General features: G+C 50.6%; 1 protein-coding gene across 3 annotated transcripts in view; it reads right to left on the minus strand.

Annotated features, from left to right (window-relative positions):
• Positions 1 to 1414: 1414 nt before the first annotated feature.
• The window catches only part of Coro2b (coronin 2B), a 106083-nt gene continuing 81304 nt past the window's right edge, over positions 1415 to 26193 (minus strand). For all 3 annotated transcript variants that reach the window (XM_036192165.1, XM_036192164.1, XM_036192163.1), the window contains exons 4-12: positions 14337 to 14486; positions 13394 to 13558; positions 12356 to 12472; positions 11203 to 11307; positions 10628 to 10724; positions 9421 to 9533; positions 9041 to 9131; positions 8707 to 8846; positions 1415 to 3339 (exon numbers count right to left, since the gene is read on the minus strand). In XM_036192165.1, the coding sequence (XP_036048058.1) occupies positions 3208 to 3339; positions 8707 to 8846; positions 9041 to 9131; positions 9421 to 9533; positions 10628 to 10724; positions 11203 to 11307; positions 12356 to 12472; positions 13394 to 13558; positions 14337 to 14486 (1110 nt within the window). In that variant the 3' untranslated portion in view covers positions 1415 to 3207. The remainder of the gene's footprint in view (positions 3340 to 8706; positions 8847 to 9040; positions 9132 to 9420; positions 9534 to 10627; positions 10725 to 11202; positions 11308 to 12355; positions 12473 to 13393; positions 13559 to 14336; positions 14487 to 26193) is intronic.

Raw genomic sequence — 26193 nt, forward strand, 5'->3', positions numbered from 1 at the left:
TGTTCCCACCCTCTTATTGTACAAATGGGAAATATTGCCCAGTGCAGAAAAATGATATGCAGGATTTCCCACATTGGGGCCAGAATGGGATCTAAACCCTCATCTGCCCAGTGTCCTGTGCACAGTTTCCCTACAGTCCTCTGATGCTCCTCACTTAAGCTTGTACTAGTTCCTCTGGCTCCCTGAGTTACCTGTGGCATCCCCTTGGCAACTGACAACCTTCTTCTCAGAGAGGCCTGGCTTGGTGAGGGAGTACTGGTGTATTCAGCTCCTCTGTCCCTAGACCTAGAAAACCTCCATCTTTTGGCTTCTCCATGACCTGGCTTAGTGACCTTGGGTACTTCACTCACTGTTCCACCAGCACAGTAATAGGACCTAGGAAGTCAAACACATGGATCAGCATCTTGCAGATACTGTGCCTTTCCAATGTAAGACACTAGTCTTCCCAGACCCCAACACAAGATTGGATACTGAACAGACATAGTCTTCTATAGCCAAGACTGACCTTGAATTCCCTATATAGCCAAGGTTAACTTTGAACTTCTGATCTTTCCCCACCTCCCAAGTGCTAGGATTACAGATATGTGCTACCGCCCCCAGTTTATGTAGTGCATATGACCACATCCAGGACTTCATGCATTCCAGATAAACACCCTACCAATTGAGCTACACCCTAGTGTAGACCTCTGCTCAGATAAGGTCTTGCGGTATATCTCCTGGGCTGGAACTCTTGATAATCCTCCTGCCTCAACCTCTGAGTGGTAGAATTATAGACATGAGCCACTATACTTGGCCATAGCAAATGCCTTTTTGAATAGCTGTAGGAAGTAGTTCATTAAAAAATTGTAATTCTCTCTCTCTCTCTCTCTCTCTCTCTCTCTCTCTCTCTCTCTCTCTCTGTGTGTGTGTGTGTGTGTGTGTGTGTGTGTGTGTGTGTGTACGTACAAGTGTATAAGAATGCCATGTCAAATGTGTGGAGGTCGGAGGACAATTAGAGTCACTTCTCTCCTCCTACGACTCAGGTTGTTAGGTTTGGTGACAGGTCCCTTTTCCTGCTGAACCATCTCACCAGCCCCAGAACATTAGTTCTGAATTGGGGGTGATTCTGATACCCCCAAAGGTGCTGAGGAACATCAGGGGCATTTTTGTCTGTCAGAACCAGGTGGAAATTGCTATGACATCTGATGTGTTAGGCCAGGGACACTGATGAGTACTTGTACGATGTACAGGGCAGCCCCCACAGCAAAGTACTGTTGGTCCTACGATATCCAAAGTGCCAGATGAATGGAACATGGGAGGAGAGCTGTACAGAGGTAGCCATCATTCCAGAAAGACAAAGGAGTGTGCAGCTAACCATAGAGACCAGGTGGTGACTTAGTAGGGTCTCCCTGGGGCTAAATGACATGGCCATGCCTTGGCTTGATAAGTGAAAACATTTTATTTCAATTCTATCCTTGGGAGGCAGCATAAATAATCACAGAAGACCACAAAGGTCAATGGAGAGAAAGAAAGCGCCGGAAGTGTGGAGGAGGCGATGAGAGCTGGCAGTCTAGCTGTGGTGGTACGGGAGGAGAAGCTGCTTCAGCAGGCTGGGTGCAAGAACCATCACTTCGTGGAGAGCAGAGGCCCTAAGACTGTGGAATCTCACCTTCCTGCTCCCCAGCAGGGCCTCTGGGGTTGGGAAGTTTTGCAGGGTGGCCACAGAAAGGGCAGGCAAGGAGTGTCCTGTGTGTAGCAGATCCCAGGCCACGACAGAGATACCCACATCTCCTCTGCCCAAGTGGCGGTGACTGTCACGACATCAGTGCTTTTGAGCTCCGTGTGGTAGGTGGGGAATGGAAAGAGGGAGGAGAGAAGGAGTAAAGCAAGCCAGTAGAAGACCCAAGGGGATGTAGCATCTCAGAGCTGCGTGCCTGAGGGCCACTTCCCTGTTTCTGCCACTGTAAAGTAGGGCAGATGCAAGAGTCGGTGAGATCTATGTGTCACAAAACTGGGTACACTTCAAAGTGCTATGTGGATGGAGTGGCTGTGGTCATCCTGCGTGTGTAAGGCTGAAAGTGGCTGAGATAGCAGGGCTGGAAGTGGGGAGGGGAAGGTAGAGGGAGACGCAGGCAGACAGCATCCCTGGAGGCCATCAGACCCTTGCTCTGCCTGCCCTAGGGCCGGGCTCTACCCTTCTCAGCCTCAGCCTCCAGGAAGAGACCTCATCTCAGATGGAGCCCCCTGGGGGGAGTGAGAGCGAAGAGTGCAGGCCAGGAGGGTCCAGGGGCGCTGAGTGTGAGGGGCCTCAACCGGGCAGTATGGCATGTTGGCACTACTGGTGTTGGGCAGACAGTAGAAATGGCTTCCAGGTCTATTCTGGGGAAGCCCACACAAGGATTGGCATCTCAATAGACTGGGAAAGGCCCTGGCCAGGGGGGTCTGGATGCCAAGGGTACTCGGTCTGCTGCTGCCCCTCTGGGTGATTTTGAGAGTTGAAACCTGATTGCGACCCTCAGTTCTGGCATTTGACAAGTGGGGCCACTGATCCCGTCCCTGCCTGGATCACAAATGAAACGGGAAAGGGGTGCAAAAGAGCTTTGAAGAGAACCACGGGGAAGGCAAGGGGTCGTTATGGCCTTAGACAGCGTCCTCTTCATTCCCTGAGGACAAGGGGGGCGGGGAGAGTTCAGAAAGAAAAGGGTGGGCTGCCAGGTGCTCACTGCTGGGTGAGATGAGCAGGGCTTGTGGAGCATCTGAGAGCAGAATGAAGGGGGGAGGTGGGCGGAGCACTCCACCCTCCATCCAGCCTCCCTGTGCTCCAGAAGTGATACTGAGACCAGGAGCAGCAGCCAATCCCTACATAGGTAGGTCCTGGCAGCCCCCCTGCAGGGGACAGATTCAAGTTCTAAGTCGGGCTGTAATCCTGCTCTCTCCATGCCTTGGAGAGCATCCCGAGGGGAGCCCAGGGGAAGCCTGGCTCCCAGGGTTACAGGGAAAGAGGCTGCCAGTCAAGGGTGGGCTCTCCAGGAGAGGCAGGGGGACCGGTGTTAGCATGAAGTCAGGAGGTCAAAGGTCAGCTTCCAGTTCTTGAGGTGGTAGGTAGGGTCTACCGGCTGGTCCCTAGCTCCAGTCCAGGCCCTGTCTCTGGGCTCAATAGATAAGGGGCAGTTTAGGGACCAGTAGAAACAACGGAGAGATCGGCTTGGAAAACAGCCCACAGAGGGGCTAACAGTTCTTGGGGTTGTTGCGCAGGTTTTTCAGTTCCAGCTGGAGCTGACGGAGCCGTATGTCCTTCTGTGCCAGCTCCTCCTTCAACCTCCGGATCTCATCCTGCTGCCTGAAGAACATCCTGAGGAGCTGGGGTGGAGCAAGGGGTGCAGGGAGAGAGCAGGTGAGGAGGACTTTGGAGCACCAGGGCTCTCAGACACCCCACCCCACCCAGGCCTGCCTTGCCCGTTCACCGTCCACTTGCCTCCTGCCACCCAGGGACAGCCAGCCCAGCGCTCCCTGCAGCTATTCTCCAGGCTCATCCCTCCAGGGCTCCTATCTACCCTTGAAGTGAGACTGGAAAGCCCCCTGTCCAAGCAGACCTGCCTGAGGGAGGCCAGTTTCTGCCATCCCAAGCTTGCCCCTTTATGGGTCTGAATCTGAAGCCTTTGTTTGAGACAGGGTCTTACTCTGCAGTCCACTGTCATATAGCAGAGGCTGGCTTCGAACTCCTGACCCTCCTGCCTCCACTTCCCCTTCTTTTCTTTCTTCTCTCTTTTTCCTCCCTCCCTTCTTCTGGCCTTCCTTTTCTTCTTTCTTACAGTTTAGGTTGGCTACATTCAAACTTGCTATGTGGTGGAGAATGGCTTGCATTCCATGTACTACTGCTTCTGTTTCATGAGTGCTGGGGTTACAGAGAGGTATATACCACCCTGCCCAGCTCCTAATGACATTTTTGTTCTTGTTGTTTTTTCAGAGTTTTTCTGTGTTACCTAGGCTGTCCTGGGACTTGAGTTGTAGACCAGGATGGCCTTGAACTTAGAGATCCACCTGCCTCTGCCTCCTGAGTGCTGGGATTCTGCCTCCTGAGTGCTGGGATTAAAGGCACGTACCAATATGCCTGGCTTAGACTTTTCTTTTTAAGACAAGGTCATAGCCAGCTGGCCTCAAACTCACTAAGTAGCTGAGCATGACCTTGAACTTAGGATCTTTCTGGTGCTAGGATTATAAGCATGTGTCTCGGTTTTTGCAGTTGTAGGGGGTGATTGAAGCCAGGGCCTGATCTGTGTACTCAGTTCCTCTTCTCTTCTTGAGGAAACCAAGGGTACAGAATGGTGCTTAGCCTTGGCGATGGTGGCGATGGCGGCGATGGTGGTGGTGGTGGTGGTGGTGGTGGTATGTATGTATGTACAGAGTTCAGGGCATGCTGGGAAAGTGCTGTACCACTGAGAATCTTGTTTAAAACATGAGACTGTGACTGAAATACCAAAGTCTGGGCAGTGGTTCAGCTCCTGGCAAACATGGATGGGCAAAGCCCTGGTATTTTGGCAGCCTTTCATGCAGTTGACTCCCTGGATCTCCCAGATTCTCGTGGCTTCAGTGAAATATTCTAACAGATGCCCACAAAACAATGAGTGGGAAGTAGGCTGTTGGGGAGCCCCTGCACTGGAGCACGCCATGAGGAGCAGCCAGTAAGCTGCATTTTCCCATGGTCTCTGCTTCCGTTCCTGCTTCCAAGTTCCTGCCTTGAAGTTCTGCCCTGACTTCCCCCAGCGATGGCATGTGATATGTCAGTGGAAGTTGAATCAACTCATTCTTCTCCCACTCACTTTTGGACACAGTGACTTATCAGAGCCATAGAAAGTGAACTAGGACCCCACAGCCACTGTGGTGTGAGACTCCAACATGAACTCCATTTGATATTGCATGTACTTTTGTCATTTAATTAAATATAATGTATATTGATGAGATGAGTACAAAGAATTGCCATTTCTATTAAAAAAACAAGTAGAAAGTCTTGCTAAAGTTGATGCTTAAACAGTTGTGGCAGAATGCAGAGTAAGGTTGGTGTAACCATGGAGATTGGTTATAGTGGCCTTCCAACTGTATGCACTTGTCAAAAATCACAGACCTGGGGCTGGGGGTGGAGCTCACTTGGTAGAGTACTTGCCCAGCATGCACATAGCTTTGGGTTTGATACCCGGCACTGTATAAATCAGATATGGTGTCACATGCCTAAAATCACAGCAATCAAGAGACAGAGAAGGATGAGAACTTCAAGATGACCCTTGGTTAAATAGTGAGTTTGAGGGCAGCCAGGGCTACAGGAAACCCTGTCACAAAATGAAACAAAACACCCTCATATATACACATATCAAAGAAAGAATTTTCTACCTCATCGTACCTGTCTCAAAAGTAGTTTGAGGACTAGTGGTGGAGCACTTGTAATCCCAGCTGGCTGAGGCAGGAGGATGGAGAGTTGGAGCTTGGCCTGGGTTGTTCAAGGAGATCCAGTTTCAACTCCCTTCTCTGAACTATTGAATGAGTGCATATATTTTATGTTTCGAACAGAAGTCAATGGTTTGAATAATTCACTACTTACTTGGTCATGGTGGTGCAAGCCTTTAATCCCAGCTCTCAGGAGGTAGAGGCAAGCAGATCTCTCAGAGTTCAAGGCTGGCCTGGTCTACATGGTGAGTTCCAGGAGAGCCAAGGCTACACAGAGAAGTCTTGTCTCAAACAAACAAGCAAGTAAACAAACAAGAATGCCTCACTTCTATGATTCCCTTCTTTCACTGATTTTCCTTGTTTTAAAATTAATGAATTAATAATATTATTGGGTGGGGGTTGCTGAGGCAGAGTCCCATTATATATAGCACAGGCTAGCCTGGGATTTGAACTACTCCTGCCTCAAACCTCTTGAGTGCTGGGACTACAGGCTTGTAGCCCAGGCTAGCTTTGAACTCACGGCAGTCCCACTGCCTTTGCCTCCCAACTTCTGGTATTACATGCATGCACCACCATGCCCACTTCAAAACATGGCTTTTGAGGTACAATTGAGGTACAAACACAGACCATAACATCCACATATTTTCAGTAAAGTAACTGAGATATACAACCATGTACCTTCCCTCCCTCCCTCTCTTTCTTTTCTCTCCCTCCCTCTCTCTTTCTCCCTCTCTTTGTCCTGTTTTTGAGATAGAGTCTTATTCTGTAGCCTAGTCTGACCCAGAATTCAATATGTAGTTCAGGCTGATCTCAAACTCATGGCAATCCTCCTGCCTCAGCTTCTCGAGTGCTGGGATTTCAAGCACGTATCAGCATGCCCTGCTTACGAGTTATCTCCTTGTCCTTACTTAGGTCACCGTGTTTTCCTTTCATGCCCCTCTTTCTCATTGGTGGCTTCTGAGCTTTTGGAATGACTACAGTCATGGGTAAAGGTGGATCTGTGCGGCCTGAGATACTTCTTCCCAAGATGGGAGAGGTACAGCTTTGCTACGGGAGGATAGTGGATTCCGCCTCACCTGAGCAGAGAACCTGTGAATGTTTCCCCCATCCTCACTTCCATCCACATGGACATCCTGGTAGCTGGGTGTCACTCCATTAATCCCCTCCAGGCCTCCCTCTCCACCCTCAGGGCTGAGACAGGGCTCCAACTCTCCAACAGGTGCTGCTCTCCTGGGCAATCTCAACAACCCATGTTTCTACCTCCAAAAGGCAGAGTACTTAACGTTTTAAAGACTGAATATTAAATATAAACGAAACTAGGAAACGTAGCACCAGGAATCCCCAGTGCCAGGAGTCATCCAGCTTCACCCCTGCTCCAACTCTCCACCGCTGCCCTGCGCTGCCCTCCTCCTGGGGGTTATTTTGAAGAGAACCCTGTTTATCATAAGATTTCATCCATTCTAGAAATCTTCCACAGTGGCACACGACCCCACATCCCTTTCTCTCCCTCTCCCAGGTGTCTAGCTCAGGCTGGATTCTACCTAAAAAACATTGGGATTACAGATGTCTATCACTATGCCCAGTTTATATGGTACTGGGTATTGAACCTGGGTCCTTGAGTATGCTAGACAAACATTTCACCCACTGAGCCCCAGCCCCAGCCCACATAAACACATTTCATGCCTGTGACCAAATGCCTGTCTTTTAAGGCAATCCCTGAGGTCGATTACAGTCTGACTTTTATTAATGATGGTGACAGCCCACGTTTGTGGGCCAGCAGCCTAGTCTAAGATGATGCTGTGTTATTCTCTCCCCTCAAGACTGAACCGGACCTAACAGTGTCAAGCAAACAGGGCACAGTAGGAGCAATGATGTGTCTTCCCAGGATTAGTTACAGAACTGTTTTGGCCTCCATCTTGGACTCTTCTTGCTCTATGGGAAGCTGGCTGCCATGATGAAAGCTAGCATGTATCGAAATCCACATGGCGGACAGTGGGGACTGAGACCATTGGTGTGACAGCAGCCATGTGAATACATATCCAAGCAGGTCCTCCCTTAGCCAGGACCTGGCATGTGACTGCAGGCCCAGCTGATAGAACTGCAGCTTCATGAGTGACTTGAGCCATAGGCACCCATAGATGCCTTTGTGAGGCATTGGGCTTTGAGTGCGCCCTAGAGGATTATGTGTTTTAACACCGTCTCCAACTGGTGGTGCTGTTTGGGAAAAGGTTGTGGAATCTTTAGGAGGCAAGGCCTCCCTGGATGAAGTAGGGTGAGATTAGAAGTTTTGTAGCCCTGCTTCACTTCCTGTTCGCTCTCTGCTTCCTGACTGTGGAGGGGACATGACCAGATGCCTCCCCCAATGCTGCCATCATGGACTGTATCCCCTTGAACTGTAAGCCCAAGTAAACCCTCTCTGCTAGCTCCTTCAGGTGTTTTGGTCCCAACAATGAGAAAAGTAACTAGTACATGGGGTGAAGTTAATGTGCTCTGGGGTAATTTATTACATAGCAATACAGAGCTAACATAGCCAGCCTCTTTGCGCACCTAGTATGAGCTCTGAAGAATACTGGGTACTTGTGCATGATCTCTTAAATGTCACAGCTGTTGGAAAAGTCAGGAAACTCACCCAGTCCCAGCCAGAAAATTGCAGAGCCAGTATTCACACACAGATGGGCCATACAACCAATCACTCTTCCAGCTGCATCAGGCCAAGGGCCTGGCACAGAGCAGGCATCCCATATCTGCCAGCTGAGCTGAGCTCTGTTGGCATGTGGGCCTGGGGGTATAGACTGAATGGAAATGACTTCAGAGGGCATGGTCAAGAACGGCTCAGCTCCAGCTCTCCCAGAATGGGCTTGCATCCCTTCTAGATGGTACAAAGAGCCTTTCATAGACCTCCAGCCTCTTCCACCGAGGCAGGAAACACCACAGACCATCAAGCAGGAAGGCAAGGCAGCCTCTGATGATGAGGCCTAGTTGGATCCTGTTTGCTGGTAATTTACAATCCTCATAACAACACCTGACAGTAACACCCTGTGGTGGATTCATAAGGAGATGTTCAACCCCTGTGTCGGTGAATTTGAGGTTGGAGGGGCACAGATCTTTCTGACTTCTCACTCTCTTCACTGAGGTCAGAGGCAAAGGAAGCCAACCACACACTACTTACAGAATTTGCCACTGAAAGAAAAATGTCCCAGAACAGAGCTTGCTTCCAAGCCCGAAGCTCATAGTGGTAACAGAAAGGCCTGACTCTTCCTGAGCTGTGGGAGAGACCCTGCACCTTACCTCGTTTTCTGTCCTAGGTGGGACATTTTCTAATAAATCTATGCCATTCACGACAACGCTCTTCTTTTCTCGGATGGGGGCCTTAAACACCACCTTTGAAGATTTCTTATAGCCTTCCTTCAAAGACATCAGTACAGGATCTAGGAAGGCAAGGGAGACAGCGTCATATAATGGGTCAGACTGTAGAGTGAGGGAGCCTCACTGCATTGAGCTGGCTGTGTGGGAGGGAGGGGACATCTGGATGGAGGATCATGCAGAGGAAGCTGGGCGAGCTAGGGAGTAGTAAAGCCTGCAGCCTCCTGGGCTCTTGTGCGGCGCCTGCCTGCTGAGGTACCTCGGTTGATGCCTCCCAGCCATTCATCTGGGGTCAGAGCTGGCTCCGTGCCTGGGGTCATGGGGTAAATGTCTTCTTGGTAGGAATCTGACTGCATGAAGGAGGAAGAAGAGAAAGGATATCTGGTGACTACTGAGGAAGCCCTTGCCACCCAGCCTGGCACAACTCTGCACTGTCACTGCCCTCCTCAGGCCTCCCATCTAGAACTGTCCCCTTTCATGCAAACCAACCATCCCCACCCGAGCGTGTCCTCCACCCTCTCCCCCAGGTGGAGCCTGAGTATTCTAGTCTGTGATGCCTCTTTTATCTGGGTATCTCTTGGCTTCTGGTTCGTAAGATTCAGCATGGGGCCCTTTGCAGCCCAGCCCAGCCCCACTCACCCTCCGGGGCACAATCATGGAGATAGGTTCAATCAGGCCCTTGAGTGTCACCAGCTTGTAGAAACGGAACACCTCACAGGCAGACACATCCAACCCATGCTTGGGCATGACGCCTACGGAGAGATGCATGGCTTTGTGGGGATCTCCCTGTCCCTGCTCACTGCCTGGTGTTCTCAGGAAGAAAGCAGGGCAACGATCCATCCAGAGGAGAGAGGGTGGCCATGATGTCTTGAGTCAGCCTCTGACTCTAGATGGTCATTTCTTTTTTGTGGGGGTGGGGGGTGGCATGGGCAGAGTCAAGGTCACATATCTCAGGCTGGCCTCAAACTCAACATATAAAGGTGTAGCAAGGCTTCAGGGCCAGCACCTTCTGGGGTGAACTGTCTTCCCTTAGCCCTAGGTCTCAGTCTGCAGAGGACAAAATGGAGGGCAAAGCCATCCCCCACTCATCCAGAGGTTTCAATACAGCCTAAGAGAGGGCGTCCATTGTTTATCTTCTAGAACCAATAGTATGTGTGTGTGTTGTCTAGTACGTGTGTGTGTTGTCTAGTACGTGTGTGTTTCACTAGCCATGATGTCCCTAACAGCTTTATCTCCTGTAGTGTGAGTGAGGGTCTAGGTCTTTCCCACTGGAATGGAAGCTACTCTTCCAAACGGAATTCTAGAATGCCCTCCCTTCCAGTTCTCTTCCTCTCTTTTTCTTCATTGAGACAGGGTCTGGCTTCACAGCCCCTAATCTGACCTTGAACTCACAATCTTCTGCTTTCCCTCTTTGAGTTCTGGGATCCTAGGAAAATGGTGAACTTCTGCCTGCTCTTCTGGCCTGGGGCAGGGCTGCAGCTTGGGGCTGGAGCCCTGGCTTCCGAGCCACTGAGCCACCTTGTACCATGCGAGCCCCACTGTGGAGTGAGTCTCTCCATCGACGGCTGGGGAAGAAGACACAGAGCCCGTGCCCTGCAGGCTGCTGCTGGGCAGAGATGGCCAAGCTAGTGCCATGAGTGACAGCGGGCTGGAGGGGCAGCTGGCCGGCTGAAGCAGCATCTGTGGGTCCCATTCCCACCTGCCCATGGAGTGTGGCTTTGGAGTCTGGCTACTGTGTAAAGGGGCATATGACGCACAAGCCAATGCCGTCTCCCATTCTGCACAGAGCAGCCCCTCGGCCTCTTTGAATGCTGGGATCCTGGGAAACCCTCTGGGTCCTTCTTACCTAGGCCTTTCTGTGGGGCTGGGGAGCGGAACTCCATGAGGTAGCTCAGGTAGGGCTTCTCCGTGCTGATCTCATAGTATCGGATGTTTCCATCCCCCTGAGGGTAGCAGAGAGGCAATGAGGATGGAGGGCAGGGTCCAGCAAACCCAGCCCCCGGGGGCTCTGGAGAAGAGCTGCCCTTATGCCTCAGAGGTGGCCAGGAGACCAAGGAGACCTGCGGTTTAGACCTTGGTAACTCTACTGGAGGCAGGGGTGGAGATGGCATGGTGTACATGTGATATGTATGTATGTGTGCTCTTAGTGTGTGTCTGTATGGGGTATGAGATTTGGGTGATAATGAGTACAGTGTGTATGTGTGTGGCATGACTACAGTGTGGTATGTTTGTATAGTTTTCAGTCATTGACACTTTAGTAAAAACAAGAGAGGTGTAGATGAAAGCAGTGAGAGCCGGGGCTGAGCTGGCTCATGGGAAGCCACAAAGGTTAGGTTGGTTTTCTTAGGGGTAAGGCAAGAGTGGAGTTCTAATGGGGACTGGAGCCCCCCACTGATTGGCAGCCCCCCCTCACCCCACTACCTTTCCAGCCAGGTAGAGCATGTGGGTGTCAGCATCATAGAATGGGAAGAGGAGGCCTGAGAGTCCATCAATCTCCTCCTCAATCATCGGCATGGACAGATCCTCCTGTGGGGAGGGGATGTGGGTCAGTCTGCATTTAGGAGGAGGGCACGTTTCCTTCCCAGCATAGCCCCTTCTTTGGAAGACTCCCCAAGATGCTGAAAAGACATGGGTTGAAAGGAAGCCTGCAAGTATCTTGCAAGTGAGCAAGGCATTGTCTGGAAGCCTGTCTGGTCCCCAGGCTCCATCTCCTGAGGTCTCTGTCTGATCCTTGCTGGTGATGCCATAAGAGGCTGACTGTGCCAGCAGGGACCTGGCTTTCTGAGGACCCAGATGGCCACTCCTGCTTCTCACCTCGTGGCCTTCTAGCCCACTCCCACTCTACTTAGAGAACCATGGGAAGCTCTCCTCAGGGCACAGCTAGGATGCGACTGGAAGGACCTGAGGAATGGCTTTCTGTCCTCTGTGTCGCTGAGAATAGAAAATGTGCCTGTCTTCAAGCCACACAGGGCTTTGGCACTCGCTGCTGCCCTCCAGGCCTGGTCGCTGGCCCATTAGACTGCTCTGGCAGAGGGGGAGGTGGGTGAGAGGACAGGGGAGGAGATTGCACAAGGGTGCTCACCATCCTACAGACCTAGCCGGAGACCAGCCAGGCCTGCTGGACGGTGCAGCTGGAATATAGGCACGGATACATGCCAATGGGCATGGAGCTAAGCTCAGCTCCTGTTTGTTAAGGGAAAGTGATGACTCAGTTGCTTGGGGACTCTAGGGGCCCCAGAGCATGGTGTGGGTGCTTATTTAAATGTATGACCATGTCCAGGGGGTTTGTGAGCACCATCTAAGCCCTACTGAGGCGGCCCTGTCCCGTCCACTCTCCACACAGGACGGGCCAGGGTGAATACTTTTAGAAGCATCACTCTTGGCTTCTTCCCCGACACGGGCTTCATTCCAGCCCTTTTCTAGTATATTCTCCGTCCATCTGCATGGAGGCCCCAGGCCCCCAGACCACGGACTTCACTCTACCCTTGCCCCATCTGGAAATCAGAGGTCCTGGGAGCTCAGATCTAGGCTGCCTGCCCCTCCTCGACATCCTGCTGGCATCCCTGCGGCTGACCTGGTCCCAGAGGGCGATCTGTCTCGTGTTCCACCTGGAGACCCCTGTCGTGAGGAGCCGCTTCATGTTGCCCAGGAACACTACCCGATTCACTCTGTGGTTTTTGCAGTTTGCCTCCTGGTGGGGACAGAGACCATAGGTGAGCCAGAACCCCCAACATGAGGGTCTGCAGAAAGCTGAATGGGATGGCAGTTCCCCCAAGAAACCCGTGGAATCAGGAAGCAAGGGTCCTGCATTACCCAGAGCAGCGGAAACAGGGAAGGGCTAGGTTAACCTTCACTATCCCCCTCAGGGAACTGCGTCAAGGACTGTCGCCATGCATTTCTTTTAACCCACACAACATCTCCTGGAAAGAATCATCCCGTCCTCCTGCCTTTGTCCTCATATGCTGGGATCCCAGGCATGTACCACCACACACAGTTTCAGACAGTGCTGGGGATCAAACCCAGGTCTTTGTGCATGGTAGGCAAGCTGTCTATCAACTGCTCCTTCTTAGCCAAGTACTTCTCTGTCCTCTGTCCTGCCTATCCATATTTTTCATCTTCCAGAGCCATACAGTTGGCATGGAGTGAAAACTCAAGAAACGGTCATTGGTTATTCCCAAATAGCACTCAGTGCTTTTAATCTGAGACTCAGGGACTAACCTCACCACCAGACTCCCCACGTGGAGCCATCTGTGGACCTGGACCTGTGTGCCATTTGCCCCAGGATCATCCTGTACAGGTGGCTGGGCAGTGAGTCCAAAGTCCCCTCCCTCTGTACCCATGATGAGACTTGGTTAACCCCTGGGACTCAGGGACTGAAGGCTCATTGCAGTAGGCTGAAGAATCCCATTTAGAGGAGAGGTCACTGTGCATGAAAGAGTCCTCTGGTTCCTTCCCACCCATAGCAAGTCAGAAGTCCTACAGGCTGAGCATGGCCCTAAGCCGGCAGGCTGACCAGCATGTGTGGGCGAGGTGCACGAGCAGGGCCCCAGCACAAACCCTTCCCCCACAGACCCCAACACCTCCTCCCTGTCAACAAGATGTAGAGCTCCACCTGCAGCACCCGGCCAGAGCGGGGTTCAATCACACGGAGCTTCTTATCCTTGCACGTGGTGGTGAGCAGGCTGCCATCTGTGTTGAAGGACATGCAGAGGATCACATCTGTGTGGCAGTCAATCATTTTCACTGGCTCGCCTATGTCCAGGTTCCAGATGAGGACCTGTGCAGCAGACATGCAGGAGGTAAAGTCGGAGGCAGCGGCTGTGGTCCCGGGTGCCTGTCCTCCACCCACACCAACAGACCCTGGCAGGAGCTGCCTGCACATGGCCTGGGCTATGCTGGGCTGCAGGCACGCTGTCAAGGGTTCTGTTCAGAGAGGCAGAAGCAGCTCAACTATACCCCGATGTTCGTCATCACCCTGACAGGATCTAAAGATCACCTAGACAACGAAGCTCTGGGCATGTCTGTGAGGGAGTTTTTGGACTGGGTTAGCTGAGGTGGGAAGACCTTCCTCACATGGACAGCAGTTGAATAAAAAGCACCAACACTCATCTCTGCTTCCTGACCACAGACGCGGTGTGAGCAGCCTCAACAAGTCCCCAGACCAGTCTTGGTTTCTTCAAGAAGCAAGGAGAGACATCCCATAACTGGCCCTTGATGACTGGCATGTTAGGATTTGGGGCTGCAACCTCCCCTGTACTACAGCTTGGATGGCTCAATTTTCCTACCAGGATGCATGGTCGTCTCTTGGTTAGGAAGTTACCAGGCAAAGGATACAGCCCTTCTTTTCTAGTCCACAAAACTCCAGAGAAGACAGGAAAGATGCCTTAAGTCCCAAGGTCCCCCAGGAAAACATTGTGCACAGGAGATGCTCAGTCTTGTGCAGATTGAAGGAACGGACAAATGCCAGTCAACATGCTTAGGCTATCCCTTGCTCTCCCCCATCCCTCCCCACTGAGCCAGCTCTAACCAGGCCGCCCCTCACCCGGGTCCCACACCTTGTAGTCATAGCCGGCACTGAACAGAATGTTGTTGGTCGTGGGGTGCCACTCAACCAGTCCTACACGCCGGCTGTGTCCGTGGAGCTCCAGGAGAGCCTCAGTCATGTTCCGCTTCAGCCCGCCCTCAGGAATCTCCCAGATCCGCACCTGCAGAGGAAAGAGTCTGGGCATTAGCTGCATGAGCAGGGGTAGGGAGTACCACAAATGGCCCTGTTCCTAGGTTGCTGAGGGAGGTGCCTGCTGGCGCAGGGTAGTAGACAGAGACTTTGGGGGAGGGGGCTAGTGTTAGAGATGGCAGAGAGCATCCCTCTTCGGCCTTAGGTATTCTCTTCTGTTCTGTCCTCAGACAATGAACATTGTTTTCACTTTTTTGGGGGGACAAGATCTAATGTAGCTCAGGCTGGTCTCACTATGTATCTCAAAATGACCGGAAGCTCCTGATCCTACTGCCATCTCCAGAGTGTTGAGATTACAGCAGTGTGCCTAGTTTGACCACATCTGTTTTATGGGTTGCTGGGGATTGAACTCAGGGTTTCATGCACGCCAGAGAAGTACTCTACCAACAGAGCCACATCTCCAGCCCCCCAGCATGCTGTTCTCCTCCTACCAAGCTCAGGCTGTCCCAGCAGCTTTTAGCAAGTGCCAAATTAAAAATCTGACTTTGTTTCCCTCCAGCAACTCCCCGAAGAAAATCTGCCTCTCCTTCTTCTGCCTCAGCTCCTCTGTGTGTCCTTCATGGTGGGCCCCTTACTCTGTCCCTGACCCTGGATAGACATCTGGGCAGAGGGAGGCTCTGGTCTATGCTAGGAGATAAATGGACTCAAGGGCAGAATCCTTGACGTCAGTATAGAGGTCAGGCCTAAGCCTGGATAATGGAGCTGCTGTTTACAGTCTTGTGGTAGCAAAAAAAAAAAAAAAAAAAAAAAAGCAGAAAAGGGTGGTCTGTGGAGAGGAGGATGGGCCAAGAATGGTCCAGGTGGAGAGCTCCAGAGAAGAGCATACACAGCTCCAGGGAGAGGCACTGGGCCTCAGATCTTGGTTGCTGATACTCGCCCCAGCGGACTTCGATGGCTCCATCCAAGCATGCTTCTGGATCCTTGCCATGTCATCTGCAAGGCAGTGTGTGTGTGTTGGATGGGGATGAGGGTGGGGAGTGTCCTTGCCCTGTCTGGCCCACTGGGATGCAAAATGAGATAGTGGTGGCAATGCTTATCAGCTATAAGGTGTTGTGTAGAGCTACAGAATTATGATGAGAAGGGGTCTTCCCTCCCTCCTTTCCTTCCTTCCTTCCTTCCTTCCTTCCTTCCTTCCTTCCTTCCTTCCTTCCTTCTTCCCTCCCTCCCTCCCTCCCTTCCTCCCTCCCTTCTTTCTCTCTTTTTCTTTCAGTGATTCTGGGGTTTGAGCTCAGGGCCTTGCCCAAACAGAATAACCATGCAGTGCTTTTTTTTTTTTTTTTTATCATTGTTGATATTATTTCTGGAGTGTGACCAGCTGAAGAGGGAAGACCATCCACGACAACAACTCTGGGCACCTTTAGTTTTACATCTTAAACATTTATTTATTTATTTGTTTGTTTATTTGTTTGTTTACTTATTTATTATTTATTTGTGTGTGTGTGTGTGTGTGTGTGTGTGTGTGTGTGTGTGTGTGAGATATGCTTGTGAGTATGGGCACACTTTTGCCACAATGTGCCTGTGAAGACCAGAGGATAAATTTGGGAGTAATTTCTCTCCTTCACTGTGGGACTTGGGGATGGAACTCGGGTTCTTGGGCTTGCTCAGCAAGTGTTTTTACTCAGTGAGCCATCTCACTGGCCTTCGGATGCCTTTAAAATAACCCCCTTTCAAAGCTTTGAGATAGAATTTAAAGTTGGCCAGAGTAGGCAACTTGGAAAAAAAGGGGGGTGGTGAGAGTCAGTGATTGGCAAGATTTTGCTAGAATGCCTGGAAACCATGGGCATTGGTGGTATTCTAAGTTTGAGGGCCTCTTCCGGATGGCACTTGGTAGTGGTTTGGAAGGGCCACCAAGACAGATGATACTTTTAAATACTTTTTGAGGGGAGTATATTAACATTTTAATGTAATTAACTTCAGGTTGGGCAAATACATACATATGTACATACATATACTGTATATTCTTTTTTTTACTTTGCTAATTAAAATTTAAAAGAATAATAAATTTCTTTCTTTATTTTACATCCCAGCTGCAGTTTCCCCTCCCTCCTCTCTTCCCAGTCCCTCCCCTGCAGCCCACTCTGTTCCCATCCCCAATCCACTTCTCTTCCATTTCTGTTTAGGAAAGGACAGGTCTCCCCTGACCCAAAACATGGCAGATCAAGTTGCAGTAAGCCTAAGCTTCTCCCCAAGTCCTAAAGACTGGGCAAGGTGACCCAGGATGAGGACAAATATTTTATTTTTTAAAATATATTTATTTTATTCTAAATTGTCTCTCTCTGTGAATGTGTATCTATGTGTGTATCTATACATGTCTGTGTCTACTTAGGTATATGCACTTGAGTGCAGTGCTCAAGGAGGCCAGAAGAGGGCATTGGATCACTTGGAACTGGACTTGCAGCACCTGGTATGGGTGCTAGGAACCAAACTTGGATCCTCTGGAAGAGAAGTAAGAGCACTTAATTAATCATTGGATCATTTCTCCAGCCCCTTTTGTGATTCTCTGTGATGTACTGTGGTGGTTTGGATGAGAATGTTCCCCATAGGTTCTGTGAACACTCCATCCCCAGTTGGTGATGCCATTTGGGGAAGTTTAGGAGGTGTGGCCTTGTTGGAGGAAGTTTCTTATTGGAGGTGGGTTTTGAGTATCCAAAGACTCTCTCATCCAGTTGACTCTCTGCTTCATGTTTATGGTAAAGGATATGAGCCTCAGCTTCCTGCTGCTGCCGCCGCCGCCACGCTTCCCTGCCTTGATGGACTCTTATCCCTTTGGAACCATAAGCCCAAACAAATTCTTCTATAAGTTGTCTTGGTTGTGGTGCTTTCTCACAGCAACAGAAAAGTTACTAATACACCTAGGAAGGCATGCAGATATTCCCTGTGACACAATACAAGTGACTTAGTGGAACTACTTAATAGATGATGTCATGTATCCATTTATTATAAACCTGAAGGCTAGACCATCACAGAAAGCATCTTAAAGGGAGCCAAAGGCAGGAACTGGGGTGCTTGAAGGGAACACCTTTGCCAACTTTCTTGACCAATAGGGTACAACTTCCTCAGACTATGGTAACAAGGACCTCCCCCCAAAAGCCCCTTTAACTCATCTATCAACTTGGTAAGAAAGAAAGCCTTTCCATGGGGGACGTTAGACCACCATTCTCAACAAGTTTCCTCTTTGGGATCCTTGGTGGTTCTAGCAGTAAAGCCCTGTGCCCGCCACCACCTGTGAGGGTGCAGGAGTGACTGAAAGGGACCCCATGTGACCTACTGCTGTCTTCCAACAGCCTGCACAAGGACCTGGGGATGGGGACTAGTTTAGAAAAAATGGGGACAGAGGAGCCAGGGTGATGACTAGGAAGATACACATTCTTTTTGTCCCTGAAATGTACTACAGGAAGGTGACTCCTGAATTGAGACAACTAATGCTTGGATTAGACATGTGTACAACACACACACACACACACACACACACACACACACACACACACACACTTTCTTCTTTTGTCTCCAAAGGCTACTGTTATGCATGTTCCTCAACTTATTTTGTTGTTGTTCTTTTTTCATGTGATTTTAAATAGTGAATGTCTTTGCATACCATTATGCACAGATATACTGAAAGGACCAAGCAGACGCCATAACAGGCTGCTCAGTCTTCTCTCAGAGATCAGGCCTCAACTTCAGTTTCCTGAGACTTGGGCAGGCAGTTTCTGGGAGGGCCGTGAACAAAAGACCTAGTCCTTGCAGTAGCTCCCTTTCTGCACATACTCTGACCACTCAAGGTTCAGCCAGCTGTTTACCGTCTGGGACCCCTCACCAACTTAGAGCTACGCGCATGGGTCAATGAGAGCATGCTAGGCCAGCCAGCCTCCATGGCTGTTCAAGGACAGAGCCTGGGTCTTGCCAGGCCTGCCCCAAAATGATAACTGTAACCCCTAACCAGTAGATTCAAAGGTTACACACCCTCACCCAATCATATGATACAAAGGCTTGTATCACCCTGCTTGTGGTTTTTCTCTTTAAAAACCCCTCACTCGGACAGCTCAGGGCCATCCTCCTCCACCCGCTGTGTCTGAGTGCTGGACACAGACCAAGCCTGGGCTTGCTTGTTATCAATAAACCCCTGTGTGTTTTGCATCGAATATCGGCTCTGTGGTGGTCTTGCTTGGGGGGTCTCGTAACATGGGCACAACAATACCATATATACATTACATGTATAGGCATATATATATATATATATATATATATATATATATATATATATATATAAAACATATATATTTATATGTGTTTGTGTCTATAATATGAATACATACGTATATACACGTTCTTTTGTGTGTGTTCATGCATGTTGAGGCCGAGAGTTGAGGCATGGCTTCTGCCCAGGGGTCCAACCCCACTCACTAGCTGAGTGACACTGGGTGGGCCATTAACCCCTCAGAGGCTCTGGCTCTTGGTCTAGAAAATAAAGAGACCCATGTGCCTTGCAGAGGCTTGTGGGTTCAGAGTCATGTGAATTGATGTGTTTAAGGGGTAACATAAGGGAGGTGGGACCCCAGCTCCAGCTCCTGGGAAGGATTTAAGCCTGAGAGAGAGAGCTACAGGTGGACACCAGCAATTGTTAAATGTAGGATCTCAAGCAGGGTTTGGGGGACCAGAGAGAATAAATACCGAAATGAGAGGTATCCCTGTTTGACACCTGGCAGTTCCCCTCCTGGGCCCAGCTTTCTCATCTACATATTAAGCCCAGTTAGTTGATCTCCCAGAGTTCCCTGACATTGCTGTGTGAACACCTGTGGGAAGGAACCTTGACCCACAGCCAAAAGTTGGCACCAGATACTTAAAAAAGCTAAAGAGGAGCTGCTGTTCACAGTGTGCTTACAACACCCAGAAGGGAACTCTGTTCCCTCAGAATGCATGGAATTTGCTGGAAACAAAGTGTATCTGGGATGTGGGAGGAACACTGTGGTTCTGCCCAGAGGGTGTGCTGGGATCTTACTTCAATAAAACAGGAAGCCCAAGAGTCTGCCAAACAGGATTTGGGGAAGGAAGGGGTGGAGAGAAGTGCTTCTCCAGCAAGCCAGCTGTGCCCCTGAGAGTCCCCTTCCAGCCCAGAGCCAGGGTCTGGTCACATTCAGTCACATCCAATCCATTAGCTAAGGGCAGGGGGTTTCCTGGCTCCCAGGAGCTCAGAGAATTCTGCAAGACAACAGACATGTGCATTATGGTGAGTGCAAGGTCAGAGCATTAGGGACAGTAGATAAAGCCTCAAAACCAGTGTCTGCATGGGTGGGGACAGGGCAGCTAGCCAACAAAGCTGGGCCGTGAGCTCTCACAAGCTCCCTGCAAATTCAGGCTCTGACCTCAGCCACTGTGTAGTCTGTGGCCAGGTTTCTTAGATTTTTCTGAACACGTTTCCTCAGCTGAAGGGTAGCTCTACCTGTACCATGTTTCTCATCTACACAAGTGAATATGTACCTTCCCGGGAAGATGACCATTGGCTAATTTTATGTCAGCTTGACACAAGCCAGCCTCATTTTGGAAGAGGGAACCGCTGTTGAGAAAAAGCACCCACCAGATTGGGTCACAGTGCATTTTCTTGATTGATGGTTGATGTGAGAGGGTACAGCGTGCTGTGGGTGGTACTACCATTGGGCTGGTGGTCCTGGGTGCTATAAGAAAGCAGGCTGAGCAAGCCATGGAAAGCAGGCTAGTAAGCAGCACTTCTCCATGGCATCTGAATTAGTTCCTGTCTCCAGGTTCCTGCCCTGAGTTCCTGTCCTGACTGTCTTGGATGATGGACTGTGATGTGGAAGTATAATACAAATAAATCCTTTCCTCCCTAGATTTCTTTTGGTAATGGTGTTTCATCACAGCAAGAGAAACCCTAACTAAGCCAATGACCATGGATTTACAATACTTACTTAAGTAATGTTCATGTAAAATTGAGGATCATAATTCTATAATTAATTTTTTATGTCCATTGATGTTTTGCCTGCATATGTGTCTGTGTGAGGGTGTTAGAAGCCTGGAACTGGAGTTACAGACAGGTGTGAGCTGCTATATGGGTGCTGTGAGTTGAACCTGGGACCTCTGGAAGAGCAGCCAGTGCTCTTAACTGCTGAGCCATCTCTCCAGCCCCCTATAGACTACTTTTCTATAGATAAAACTTTAGGTGTGACTCTTTTTTCTTTTTAAAATTAAATAGTCGGTTCTGGTGGCACAGGCTGGTAGGATTTGCTGAAGGAGGCAGAGGCAGGAGGATCTCGAGTTCAAGGCCAGAATGGGATACATATTTTTGGGAGCTGGATAAGTAGCTCAGAGGTTAAGAGCACTGGCTGCTGTTCCAGAGGTCCTGAGTTCAACTCCCAGCAACCACATGGTGGCTCACAGCCATCTGTAATGAGATCTGGCGCCCTCTTCTGGTGTGGGTGAAAACAAAGCATTCATATACATAAAATAAGCAAATATTTAAAACAAACAAACAAATCAACAAATGTGTGTGTGATTGTATATGTGCACATGTGTTTGTGCATGCCGATGCTTGTAGAGGCCAGAAGACAGCATTGCATCCCCTGGGGCTGGAGTTACAGGAGATTGTAAGTCACCTGTCATGGGTGCAGGGTGCAAGAGCAGCAGGCGCTCTTAGCCACTGGGCCATCTCTCCGGCCCTTCTCTTCTCTTCTCTTCTCTTCTCTTCTCTTCTCTTCTCTTCTCTTCTCTTCTCTTCTCTTCTCTTCTCTTCTCCCCTCCCTCCCTCCCTCCCTCCGTCTCCCTTCCTTCCTTCCTTCCTTCCTTTCTTTCTTTCTTTCTTTCTTTCTTTCTTTCTTTCTTTCTTTCTTTCTTTCTTTTTGAGTTGGTGTTTTGAGACAGGGTCTCATATGGCCCAGGTTGCCCTTGAACTCATCATGTACCTGGGGATGACCTTGAGCTCTGTTCTCCTTCTACTTCTCAATGCTGAGATTAGAGGTATGATCTGCAGTGCCTGCCTTTTTATTTTATTATCAAAACCAAGGTGCGACGCCCACACCAGCCCACACCTACAGGGTCAGGATCATCAGTATCGATGTCTTTCGCCTCTGCATCTTTTGTCCCTGCAAAGTCTAGGTCTTCAGGAAAGCAACACACACAGCCATGGCCTCCTGTGACAACAGTGTCTCCTCTGGCTCTCTCCTGAAGGCCTGCCTGTGGTTGTTCCATAGGAATACACTTTAAAACAACAATTAAAATCACGCACAGGCACACAAACCAGGAACACGGTGGTTTATCATCACTATCAAGTCTCAGGGCTGACTGTCATTATGTCCTGTGCTTTTCTTCTTAAAGTTGATTTTGTTTTGTGTGTGTCTGTGTACATGTGTGTATGGATTTTAGTGGATTCTAGGGATTTGTACTCAGGTCCTCATGCTTGCAGAGTAAGGGTTACTACCCAGGGAGACATCTCCTGACTCCCAAAAGGCCAGCCCTATCTATCTATCTATCTATCTATCTATCTATCTATCTATCTATCTATCTATCTATCTATCCACCCATCCATCCACCCATCCATCTACCCATCCATCCATCCATCCATCCATCCATCCATCCATCCATCCATCCATCCATCTATCTTTCTTGTTTTTCAAGACAGGGTTTCTCTGTATAACAGTCCTGGCTGTCCTGGAACTTACTTTGTAGACTAGGCTGACCTTGAACTCACAGAGATCTGCCTGCCTCTGCCTCTCGAGTGCTGGGATTCAAGACCACACTGGGCTTTGCACTTGCTGTTCTTCACAGGAAAGGTAGCACAGCAGCTCTGCTGACATCAGTGTCAAAATGTACAGTACTGTGGCATTATGGCAGTTACAGATCCACCAGGCCATAGCAGTTTCCTGTGGGCATGTCAGCTGCTCTGTCCATTCTAATGGGAAATGCCACTATGTACTCACTTTTTTGTTTGTTTGTTTGGTTTTTCAAGACAGGGTTTCTCTGTGTAGCTTTGTGCCTTTCCTGGATCTCGCTCTGTAGACCAGGCTGGCCTCGAACTCACAAAGATCTGCCTGTCTCTGCCTCCCGAGTGCTGGGATTAAAGGCGTGCACCACCACCACCCGGCTGTACTCACCATTTTTAGGGTGCAAAGACCATCTACTGATGCCCAGCCCCATGGGGCAGACCACTCTACCTGCCTTCCCAGCAAGGAAGAATGCTGCCTGGCACAGAATGCGCACCCAGGATGTATTTTCCTTCCTTCCTTCCTTCCTTCCTTCCTTCCTTCCTTCCTTCCTTCCTTCCTTCCTTCTGTCCTTCCTTGTAATGGAGATGGAATACAGGCCCTTAAGTCTGCTAGGCAAGTACTCTACCACTGAGCTCCTCAGGAGGGACTTTAGCTTTGGGTTGTAGAGAACAGATGTGGTGGTAGAGTCTGAACAGAAGGAAAGACACCGAACTTGGCCCACCAGGGAGAGGGACCTCCCTCTCGATGCTCATGACCCTCTTTTCTCTTGGAAATCTTCTCCCCTCTCCCCTTGAACTAACTAAATCTCTCTCTCTCTCTCTCTCTCTCTCTCTCTCTCTCTCTCTCTCTCTCTCTCTCATGCTCTATCATCTCCCTCTGAGTAGGGGGCTATCCCATGAAGGCCAGGGAGCTTGAGCCTTGGAAAGAAAGCTGTACTGCCCTTCCCTGCCTGTCTGCCAGCTGCCCTCCCTAGCTGCAGCAGAAGCTATAAAAAGCACAGCCCTTCAACAGTAGGTGACATCACCCAGCAGGCTGGCGAAAAGAACTGGATTCTCTGCCAGATGCCAGGCAGAGTTATGGTCCCATCCCTCCCCCAGGAGGAGGCCTCTGGGGAAGAAGCTTCCTGAATCCTGCAGGGATGTAAGGGATAGACTACAAAAGACTCTCATGCCTTGGAGGAGGGGAATTGATCCCAAGGGACACAGCAATCCTGCCTGTGCTAAAGATTTCCCTGTGAGGGATGGGGAGGAGCTGCTGGACTCTCCCTGTCTCCCAGCAGCATCCTCTGGATGTTTTGGGACCAGAGAACAATGGGGTCAGTAAGGGATGGGCACATACTTCCAGGGGAAAGGGCCAGACCTGTAGCAAAGGCTTCTTTCTGAGATCCTTCCAGATGCTGTTCCCAGTCCTGCTAGGGGTCACTGTGTCTGGCATACCTGTGGATCTCCCAGACCCACCTCTGCATGTATGATGCACAGTAAGTTGACCCTTCAGGCTGGAATGGGTTGGTGGAGGAAGTCCAGGAGAACTTAGAGCAGGAAGGCCTGTCAGAGACTTCTTACTTTCTGGTTTCCAGGACCAGATGGAGATGACTCTCTTGCATGGGCCACACAAAGAGGACAGAAAGATGGAGTGTTCAATGGCTCCAGCCTGCCAGCCTGTTACAGTTGTGACCCTTGGTCGTCCCTGCCCGCCCCTCCCCCATAGAAACAGAGCCTTGACAAGGTAGCAGGGCAGGAGTGTGGGGAGCTGATTAGGTTCCCCATGTAACCTTGGTTTCAGGCTTCAGTTCTCCAGGAGAGGGGAGCTTCACCCTAGGGCCTGTGGGCTCCTAGGTCCTAGGCCCTGGACAGGTGTGGGCAGAAACCCGAGGGCTAAGGCGGGACTCAGAGCCTGGCTTCTGGAGCAGCTGGCCTGGCAGCTGCCTAAAGCTTAGCTCCTCCCTGATCTCAGATGAATCACCTGTCTAGATCAGCATCCTGGGGGGTGGGGTGGGGGGCTGTTCCCATTCTCTGCAGTACCGAGCTTTTGCTCCCCTCCTTCCACCTCAGAGCTCCACCCACCAGTGTGTGTGTGTGTGTGTGTGTGTGTGTGTGTGTGTGTGTGTGTGTGCTCGTGCGTGCCTGCACATGTCTTTCTATCTGTCTGCCCGTCCAGACAGTTGCCTGGAGCTTCATGTTCTCCAAAAAAAATGTGGCTGTGACCCCTTGAGGCTCCCACCCCCACCCCCTGGATCCCAGAGGATGCTCAGTTGGCTTGGGAGGCTCAGGTGTCACTGCTCACCCAGCCTTATCTACCCAACCTCCCTTGACAGCCTTCTCCTGCTCACTCCCCTAGTGACATCACCCACTCTCCTTTCTTAGGCACCCTGTGCACCTCCTCCTGGCTGGGGCCTGGGCCAGGGCTCTTCCTGGGGCCACTTTAACCCTTTCTCTTCGGGTCCAAGTGTTATCATACCAGCAGGAGTGAAGATACACTAAGGAAACGTGTGCCCTCCTTTTTGTTACTAGACTGTTGAGACAATGGCCCCCAGGAAATGACAATTCCCGCAGGAATCTCGCGCAGGGAGAAACAAGAGGCTGAATCCTGATGTCAGCCAGAGGCAAAGCTTGTCTCAAGGAAAGAGGTTTCACACAGTTTCAGAAGCTCATTTGGGCACCTTGACAAAGAGACTGGAGCCCATCCTTGATGGGTCAGTGATGGACAGGGCTGTAGCCCACCAGGAATGCCTACTGGATAAATAATTTTCCAAATGAATCGTCTTTCTATTGTTTCACTACTACTTTGTCTGTTGAATTGGCCTATTGAGCATGGCTGGCCCAAGCTCTGGCCCTAACAAAATAATCCCGAGTCTTCCAGGCCCAGCCCTCCCAAGTCCGCTTTCCTGTATCTGGGTCATCGTTGGTCCCTCTCTCTTGTCTGTGCCCACGCTATTTGTGGAACTTCGGTGTAGCCCTGACTCATCTGCATGTGTCTTCTCTCTAGCTGGTGGGCCCTGCCTCCTTGTGGGGGCTGTTTGCTGAGCCAGACTGAGACAGCAGGTATCTGTGAGGTGCCAGGCGCAGGGCTAGGTATGGGCTTCCTCATACGCCTTCACTGATGCTGATAAGGGCCCTGTTACTAATGGTCTCTGAAATGAACAGAGCCAGGGCCTCGAGAGGTGAAGCCATATACCCTGGGCACCCTGCTAAGCAGTGGCCCTGAGGTCTTATTCCAAGGCCACCAGATCCTGCAGTTGAGTTCTCTTGGGACCTCAGGAGCTCATCAGGCCCAGTTTGTCAATGGGTACCAATCGTCTGGCTCCTATAGCAGGGCTGAGCCCTGAGCTTATGTGACCACACACCGTGGATGTCTTGTGCATTGGCTGCATCCAGCAGGATGGAGTAGCACTGGGTGGAAGAAGAGGCCAAGGTAGCACCAGGCAGGTCCATCTCGCCTTGATGTAGGCAAAAGAATCTGTGACCCAAGGGAGGCGGTAGTCCCAAGAGCTGGGGCCTGATCCGCTCTTCTCCAGACCCAGATGACCTGGTTGTTTCTCCTTCCCAGCTGGGTCTTATACTGCTCCTTTGTGTGCTACACCTTCCCTCATCGGCCTGTCCTCCAGGGTGTCATGTGATGTGTCCCCCCACCCCCAGAGTGCATGTGAGAGTCTCACTTCTCTGAGTGCTTCCTGCTGTCTGGGAGTCAGTCACTCCACACTTCAGCAGGCAGGGACAGAGCCAGAGGCAAGCCCTGTCCTTCCAGGCTCCCTGGACCCATCCTTCTTGCCTGCCCTCCTTCCTCCTGAGCCCAGAGCCTTTCTTGATCTGACCACAGTGTACCCTGGACTCACCAGCTCCACCTGCCTTCTTCTCAGCCCAGGGAGCAGCCAGTGATTTTCCCTGTCACATTTCCTGGCTCCACCACCTCCTGCCCACGTGTCTGCAGCTCTACTCTTCCTGTGACCTGGCCCCTGCTAGCTGCCCC

Source organism: Onychomys torridus, chromosome 7, assembly GCF_903995425.1.
Source record: "Onychomys torridus chromosome 7, mOncTor1.1, whole genome shotgun sequence".
Classification (NCBI taxonomy): Eukaryota; Metazoa; Chordata; class Mammalia; order Rodentia; family Cricetidae; genus Onychomys; species Onychomys torridus.